The sequence below is a fragment of the Tetrao urogallus genome, assembly GCF_951394365.1.
Source record: "Tetrao urogallus genome assembly, chromosome: 15".
Taxonomy (NCBI): Eukaryota; Metazoa; Chordata; class Aves; order Galliformes; family Phasianidae; genus Tetrao; species Tetrao urogallus.
In genome coordinates, this window is record NC_136828.1 from 8,182,210 (window position 1) to 8,191,005 (window position 8,796).

An 8,796-nucleotide genomic window follows, 5' to 3' on the forward strand; every position below is an offset into this window, starting at 1 on the left:
CACCATGGCGGCCCGTGTCCTCTCGGCCTGCGTCCGCCGCCTGCTGCCCCGTGCCGGCGCCGCCGTTCTCCCCGTCCCCCACGCCGCGCTCGGCACGCTCCGCCCCGGCCGCCCGCGGGCCCCGCAGCCCGCCTTTATCCCCACGGCGCCGCGGGCGGGTCTTGTGCCGTGCCGCCGCTACTCGGAGCTGCCGCCGCTGACGCTGGCCGACATCAAGGAGCGTGTCCTGTACGTCCTGAAGCTGTACGACAAGATCGACCCCGAGAAGGCGAGCGGGGGCCGGGCCGGGCCGGGGGGGGCGGGGCCGGGGCCGGGAGCGGGAGCTGACTGCCTGTGTGCACCCCCAGCTGACGGCCGAGGCGCATTTCATGAAGGACCTGGGGCTGGACAGCCTGGACCAAGTGGAGATCATCATGGCCATGGAGGACGAGTTCGGTAATGGCGCGGGCGTTGGTGTGCGTCCGCGTGGACCGGGCAGAGAGGAGCTCCGCGTTCTGGGTTGTGTTTCGGGGCAGATCCGCTGCTGAGAGCCCCGCGCTCCCCATCCCAGGCTGCAGCTCTGTTTGTTCTATGAGCGTTCGGCAGCAAACTGAACCCGAGGGGCTTTGGCTCTTGCTTGCCTGCAGTTACCCAGAACATCTCCCTCTTCTGTGTTGGGGGAGTCCTGATTGGGCACCGATGGCTTCAGCAGTGCTCAGGGACACTGGCTGGCACTGCAGCCCCTGCTGCTTCTGCCTTGTCTCCTATCCAGAGTCACTGTCATGTAAGGTGTAGGCACAGCCTGAAACTCGCTGTAGGAACGAGATGCTGACTCTGACTGCAGTGGAGAAGCAGCCCCTGTGTATTTATTTTTGGCTGTGCTGCAGATGTCTGAGCCAGCAGTAATTGCTTCCTTCAGCCTTGCTCCTGTTTCCATTGTTTTGGGCTGAATCTATGTGCTTTCTTTCAGGCTTTGAAATTCCTGATGGAGATGCAGAAAAATTAATGTGTCCACAAGAGATTGTAGATTACATTGCAGATAAGAAGGATGTTTATGAATAAAAGCAATTCTCCAAAGCAGAGTAAGTATAAACGTGCCTCTGCAGGGGTCTCTATGCCACACCAAGCGCTGCAGGAATCTACAGTTCTGTTAGCAGATGGTGAACTGACTTGGAGTCCATCCTTCAGAGCTCTTCAGCTGCTCGCAGTGTGCTGAGCGGCGCTCCCTAGCGGTGGGTGACAGCACAGCTCTGAGCTGCAGCTAGCGGCTGCTTTCTCATCAGCCACGGCCTGGGACAGCGGCAGGAAAGGAAACGATGAGGAAAGGGTTATTCCAGCGGCAGCCTGAGAGGCACTTGGGGGCCGCAGGGGAAGTGAGCGATGGCCTCAGGGCTGTGTGCATCAGGAGCACGTGGAAGCAGATTCCTGTTTGTTGCTCTTGTGCATGCTACTCACTTCCCCTCTGCCTCGATCTTCCCTGAGATTGAGGTGTAAAGGGTCAGTGAAGGAGCTGTTTGCTGCTCTTTTTGAGCCAAAAACGGATGGGGAAAAAAAAAGTGACAGTCTTGCAAGACTTGTGCCATTATGTATGTGTGCGACTTCCTCTGGTGTTCTTCAGCACTTGTCATGCATATAATCAATGAATATTAAGATGTTATAATTACAAAATAAACAAGAGAGTTTGGCAAAGCAGATTATGATAACAAAAAGAGAATAGATAGAAAGCTTACCCCTTATCCTGGGCTCACTACAAAACTCCAGCAGAGCAGATCTCCAGAAGAGATCCTTGCCTGCTGGCAGTCAGCTCTTAAATAGGTCTGGGGGTGTGCAGCCAGGCTCCACCCCTCACGGCAGCACGGATGAATCGCCTTCACCTGTGCTCCTCTGGCTGACTCAGTGCTCCCCTCAGGTGGTCAATCAGAGGTTCAGGCCGTGGCTCAGCAGTTCCCATAACAATGTCTCTGCCAGACCAGCCTCTTTTGTTCCTTAATGCGGTAGCTTCCAGCTGATGAATTACTAAATGCATGGATGTTTTTTTTGAACAGGAGATGTCTACCACTAGGATGGCCCTGATGTCAGTGGGCATAAGCGCACATGCTGCATTGCTGCTGCTTTCATCAGAAAGTTGTACTTGGACGTTGTATTTAAAGCTGTCTGAATATGTTGTCCTTTGAAAACGAGGAAAAAAGGAATAAATATATAAGACCATGATGGTGTTGATGCCTTTTGTTTCACAGTTGCAGCCCACTGGGGCTGGTTTTTAGGGTAAGGGACACTGCTGGGGCTCATTGCACTGTGAGCTGGCAGCATCAGCTGCACCTCCTGGAGAGCTCCTTGTGTGGCAGACTGAAAGAGCATCGTATACCTGAGTGGGAGCTCCAGTACAGCCTCTGCTGCTGAGCTGAGTCTGTGATCTCACTGCTGGTACTGCTACTCTTCCCACTCAAATGCTTCTTTTCTGCCTTTACTATTTATTTCATAAATGCTGGCAAAAATTAGTCCCATTTTTGGCTTCTGTTTTTTGAATGGAAATTAAAGGAGGGGATGACATGCCTGCTGCTGAAGTGCAAAACCACATCGGTAAGTGTAGCTCATCCCAGCACGGGAGGTTTGCTTTCAGTCTCTCTTGAGACAGGGGAAAAAAAAAAGTTATTTCTGGACACTGCACAGTTTTTCTTCTCAGCCAAGAAACACGTTTGTATGTCAAAGAGGCACTGCTGGGCTGTGAGCCAAGAAGTGTCAGTTGATAACGTGCCTTCCTCTGGCAATCCGGGTGATGGGATGGTGGAAAATAAGCCCCAGCTGCTCCACATGGAGCCTTAATGTGAGGTGGGTGCTGTTTTCAGAGCCTCCTCTGGAGAACCACGTTTCACTCGAGTCTGCCCTGTGCCCCCGGCCTGAGGGTGCTCTGCTGCTCTTCAGGGCCCGGGCTTTGCTTTCATTGAGTAAGAAACAGCTCTTTCCTCTTAAATGAACTGTGAAATATTCTCTGAACGTGCCGTGCAGTGGAAACGAGAGAAAGCACTCGTGGCGGCTCTCATTGGGGTGGTACCCCGTGCGGTCATCGCTCTCGTGTCGGGGTCGATGTGAGAGAGCCTTGGCCGGGTCAGCGCTGCAGCTGCGTGCCGGGAGGGCGGCGGGACGGTCCTTCCCAGCCCCAGGAGGGAGCTGAGCCGCGTCCGAGGGGCTCCGCGGGGATGCGGCGGGCGGGGACGGGCAGCCCCGGGGGGGATCGCGGCTCCGAGTCTCCGCTCGACGCCCGCGGGTGCCGCGGGGCCGGGTTCCGCCCGCAGCCGGGTCCGCCCCAGCCCTGCCGCTCCGCCGCTCCCCGCTGGGCCGGGCCGGGCCGGGGGCTGCGGCTCCGGGCGCCTCCGCCCCGCGGCGGAGGGAACGGGCGGGGGCTTCCTGCTCTCCGGAGCCGCCGGCGGCAGCAGCAGCAGCATGGAGCGGGTCCCGGGGCTCGTGGCCGCCGCAGGTGAGCGCCGTGAGCTCCCTACGGGACCGGGACCCCGCGACGCGGGAAGGCGGGAGGGGCCGCGGGGAGCGGCGGGGGCCGGGGGGCCGTCACCGTGCTGTGTCGGCTTCCCTCCGCCGGGCCCGGCGTCCGCGGGGAGCTCAGCTCGGGGCAGCCACGTGCGGCGGGAGAGGGTCCGGGCTCCCGGCAGCGCCCGGTGCCCCCCGGCTCCGTCCGCGCACGGGCGGACGGCGGCCGCGGCCCCGTTTTCCCCGGGGGATGCGCGTCCCCCCCGTGCAGGGGCGGCGTCCTCGCGCGCGTCCCCGTGCCGGCGTCTCGGGGCGGGGGGCTCGGAGGGGCGCCGGGCCGGGCGGTTCCTTCCTCGGCTCGGAGCGGCGCTCCGTCCCGTCCGTGCGGGGCCGCGCAGCGCAGGACCGGCAGAGGCACCGCGGGGCAGCGGCTGCGTTCCGCGCGCCGAGACAAAGGCGGCGGGATCCAGCCGGGCGCTGAGCGATGCCCGCGCTTTTCCCTTCGCAGGAAATGACTCCCGAGGCACAAAGGGCCCCACGCCCGCCGCTGCCCCGCGGGAGCCGCGTGCAAAGCTTGGAAAACGCTTCACCCTTCGCGCAGCCCTGCGCGGCTCTGCTCTGCTCCGCGCCGCTCTGCTGGGGAGGGGCGGCTCCGTGCCCGCACGTGCGGTGCTTTCTGGCGGCGCCTCGGGCTCGTGCCGGTGTGCGGGCGGAGCCTTCGGAGGCGCGAGGCCGCGGTGCGGGACGGCCGTATCTCCGCCGCGCCGTCGCCGCCTGCCGGGGCTTTTTTGGGGGACGATGCGCTGAGCCCCGTGCTCGGCGCTGACGCCCGATCCGTTCCTTCCGCAGTTCTTGTGGGGTGCTGCGCGCGGCTCTGCCCCGCTCTCGGCAGCGGGATGGGCTCCACGCGGGGCACGGCCGTCCCCTGCGCCCACCCAGGGGAGGGTTGCCGGACAGGTACCGTACCGCGGATGGGCTTTTTGCCTGCGGGGTGGGCCCGCGTGTTGGTGCTGTGCCGGAGGGCGCCCGCCCCGCTCAGCATCCCTCTGCCTCTGCCCGCAGATCCGCAACACGGAGCGGGGTGGCTGCAAACAGAGGCTGAGCTGTTCCCCTTCCCTGGGACCCCACCCGGGACTGCTGAGCCCTCTGGCACAAGCAGCAGCCCTGGGGAGGCCGGGACGGACCCTGCAGTGCGGGATGGAGTGAGCACCGCGGCACAGCCTTCATCCTCTGCTGGTACCACCGATGCAGCTGCAGGCAGAGAGGGAACGTCTCCTGCACCCCCTGGGGAGAGCCCAGCCAGGGTGCTCACAGCAGTCACCATGGAGCTCAGCACAGCTCCAGCCATCAGCGCTGCCCCCAAGACTGAGCCCATAGGAAATGTGAAGGCAGAGAGTTCCCCAACCCCACAGAGGACCCTCTCACATTCATTGTCCCACATGATGGTGCCCAGCAGCTCTAGGGGGCAGTGGGGAACCCCCAGCACTATGAGGACAGTGCTCACACAGAGCTGGGAGGGCTCACTTAGCCCCTCACACCCTGCCCTGGAGCCAGAGGGCAGGGGTGCCACCATCCCACCCAGTGACATCAGAGCAGGGACCACCCAGGGCCACACAACTGACAGCCCTGTGCCGGGGACGAGTGGGACACTTTCTTTTGTGGGGGGGCTGCAGAGTCTGCAGAGCCCCCCTGGGGAACTAGGAAGGATTCATCAGGTGCTGGCAGGGACAGGACCAGCAGGAGAGTCCCACTCATTGCAGCGGACAACCATGGCCTGGCTGGGTCCTCATGCCACTTCCCGCCCCCCTCTGCTGTTCCCAGGGGTTGCTGACCGTGGAGGGCTGATGTGGGATCCCAAGGGCCCTGGGGCCAGCACGGCCCTACTGCCCATGGAGTCACGTCTGCCTCCTGACCCTAGCACCACAGCCGCTGTCCCAGGGGTGACATTCCCTGGCCCTGAGGGAGCCCCAGACCTGACCACGGAGGTGTTGGGGCTGCTAAACACTCAAAGTCCCCCTGGGCCCAACCGTGTCCCCATGAACCGGACCTGGCATATCTCAGCCTTGCCAGGGGAAGCCCCACCGTCACCGGGCCCACAGCCCTCCCTGGGGCTCATCCCCACTGCAGACACCCACCCAGCAGCGTCCCCAGGGCGTGAACATGCTGAGAGACCTCAGGTGCCAGGAGGGACCCCGGTGTGGGCAGGTGATGCTGAGCCTTGGGCAGTGACTGCACCACCAAGCACAGCCCTTCCCGCGGCCCCCAGCTCTCCACTGCAGCCAGCCCTGACCAAACCCACATCATCTCCACCTCTGCTGACCTTTAGCACCAGCATCACCGGCACTGCCACCAGCACACCTACTGCTACCAGCACAGCCACTGCCACCAGCCCCGCACTGCTCAGGGATGAGAGGACGGCCCCGCTGGATCCCATCAGTGCTGCATGTCGGGGGGCTGTGGAGGAGCTGACGCGGGGGCCCAGTGCGGTGCCGGGGTCCCCCCATCAGCCCACAGACCCCCCCGGGGGCACAGAGCCGCCTCTTTCACAGAGCAGCCCCACGGAGCGGCCACACGCTGACCCCACATGCGTGACACCAAACCCAGAGACAGCAGGCAGGGCCACCCCGGAGTTCATCGTGGAGGATGAACCGCCGCAGCTGCGAGGTGGGCTGCGGGGTGACCCTCCTGGGAGCCGCCGGCACGGAGAGCGGTGGCGATGCCGAGCCCTTTCTGTCCCCGCAGCGTCCCTCCTGCGCGTGCCCTGCGAGCTGGCGCTGGACATGGCCTTCGTGCCCGCGCTGCGCGACCCCGCATCCCACGAGCACCACGTGCTGCTCAGCGGCCTCAACCGGACGGTGAGCGTGGGGCCGCCCCGTGGGGAGGAGCATCGCGCTGGGGCGGTCCCGCATTGGCACCCATGGCTCCCGCGCAGGTGGCGGCCCGGCTGGCGGCGGTGCGCGGCTTCGTGCGTCTCGAGGTGACCGCCGTCAGGTAGGGACGGCGCCGCAGTGCCCGGCGTTCCCGCGGCGGTTCGGGGTGATGCGGGGCGCAGCCGCAGTGCCGTGTCCCGCAGGGCGGGCAGCCCCCGTCAGGTGGTGCTGCACTACGACGCGCTGTTCGCGGCCGAGCTGGTGCGGGCGGCGGCGCTGGGAGCGCTCCTCGACGCGGCGCTGCGCTCCGGCGGAGCTGCGGCGGTGGGCGCCGCCCGCGTCCTGCGGCACACGGCACGCGGTGAGTGCGGGCGGGCGGCGCGGGGCCCGGCGGCTCTCGGAGGGTGCGGAGCGGCACGGCCCCGCCGCCGTCCTCTCTCCCGCTCTCCTATCAGCGCCGGAGCCCTGCGCGGCGCTGTTCTCCTGCCCCGACGGCTTCGCCTGCGTCGTGAGGGCGGACGGGAACGCCACGTGCACGTCCCTCTGCCACCGCGACTACTGCCGCAACCACGGCGTGTGCGCGCACCCCCGGGGCCGCGGCCCGCTCTGCCGGTGGGTGCCGCCCCGCCCAACCCCCCAACGCCGCGAGCGGCAGCCGCTCAGCGCCCCGCATCCCCGCACAGGTGCCCCGCGGGCAGCGACGTTTGGTTCGTGGGGCTGCGCTGCGAGCGGCGAGTGACGCTGGCGGGGCTGCTGGGCGCGGCCGCGGGCGCTCTGCTCGGCGTCGTCCTTCTGGGGATCGCCGTCGGGGCCGCCGTGGTCCGCAGGTTCCGGGCGCTGCTGCGGGAGGCGCGGGCCGAGCAGGGCCGCAGCAGGTGGGTGCGGATGGGAGCGGGGCGGGGAGCCCCCGGGGACGGACGGCGCCCCGGAGCTCCGCAGCGCTCACCGCCCGCAGCTACCGCCGCTTCTGCCGCCCGGACGAGGCCGCGGCCCCGCACTGGGCGCGCTCGTGGCCCGGCTCGGGCAGCTCCCTGGACAACCCCGCCTTCAGCCGCTCGGAGGAGCTCCTGCACCTGCACCTCCCGGACGACGGCTGCTGCTGCCGCAGGGACCCGCTCAGCGCCGCGCAGCGCCCGGAGCCGCCCGCCCGCGGACACGGGTAGGTGCGGGGCTGCGGGCACGGGGAGCTGCGGGGTGGAGCTCAGCCCATCGCGTGCTCCCGGGTCCGACGGCGCAGCGCCATTCTGCAGCCCGGAGCCGCAGGGGTGGTTTTCCCCCGTTAAGGAGCGGTGCAGAAAGGCTCAGAGCTGCAGTGGGAATTGTGTGCGTGCCCACGAGGGCTCGTAATTAGCGCTAGGGATTACTGTGAAATAAGGGAGCGGGACCGGGGGCACAGCCTCCCGCATTCTAAGCCCTTCCGTTTGGCACCGCCGCTCTCAGAACGGCCCCAGCTGGCTGCAGCTGCAGCACAACAGCCCAGCACTGCATCACTCTCCCGAGGGCCCCGGCGTTGCTGTGCCAGGAACACACTTTGACCCCCTCCCACCTATTCTAATCCCCAATGGATTTTGCCACCAGCTTCCAGTACGGCTGGGACACGAGCTGCAGCAGCATGAACGAACCCATGGTCGACTCAGGCAAAGCCAGTGACGTCTCGGTGTCCAGCTGGCCCGTGGAGCCCAACCCCTGGGCGCCCTTCTCCCTCCTGCAGCAGCACTCCAGGCAGCAGCCGGTGAGCATCAGGCCCGAGCTGGGGGGCACGGAGGTCACATTTTCCCTTCCAAGGGGGGGAACGCGGATCGAGGGCCCCTCCTGTGCCAGCCCCCCCTGTCCCCAGCAGCCAGGCAGGCGGCCACGCTCCTTCTGCGAGGGGCTGGAGCTGTGTACGCTGGAGCGGAGCTGGACGGCCTGAGCGCTACAGACTGAACCGTGGCACCAAGCATCAGCTTTAAAACCAACCACATTTTATTTCCACGTAACAAGCTCAGTGAAAGAAGTCCAAACACTTTGACAATACAATCAACGCGGGTGTGATGTCAGTTCCACTCGATGCGGAGTCCTGAAAGATTATCAGGCAACGGTTTCACCGGGGTCAGAGCAGACTTGGGAAGCCAGCTTGGGCTGGGACAGCGTGGTTCGTAGCGATAGGTACAGAAGTGTCCAATAACACACAATGCTGGCATCCAACAGAGTTAATGACTTACATCCGGCAATTTGAAAATAAAGGCTAACAGATTGTTGAAGTCACATCATACTATGTACATATACGGTCTGCCCTATAGCCATTTCAGAACAAGCTAAGCCACTGTGAAGTGAAATACAAATTAAGCGCTGCTGCATTGTTTGTCACGATTAATGTAAATGAGGTATAAATTTAAACACCAGTACGTTTTAAGCATTAAAGTTTATTTTCCAAAATGCTCTCCTTATTTGCAAGTGTCCTCTTGAGCATCTAGCAGGGCAC

At 64.1% G+C, this 8,796-nt stretch overlaps 1 protein-coding gene across 1 annotated transcript; it reads left to right on the top strand.

The window, feature by feature from the left end:
• Positions 1–4: 4 nt before the first annotated feature.
• On the top strand, positions 5–2,180 carry NDUFAB1 (NADH:ubiquinone oxidoreductase subunit AB1; the record flags this gene model as incomplete). Its single annotated transcript, XM_079542793.1, has 4 exons — positions 5–268; positions 348–435; positions 950–1,061; positions 2,025–2,180. 3 exons carry the CDS (start codon positions 5–7, stop codon positions 1,039–1,041), a joined length of 444 nt encoding a protein of 147 aa, XP_079398919.1. The 3' UTR covers positions 1,042–1,061; positions 2,025–2,180.
• Positions 2,181–8,796: the final 6,616 nt, after the last annotated feature.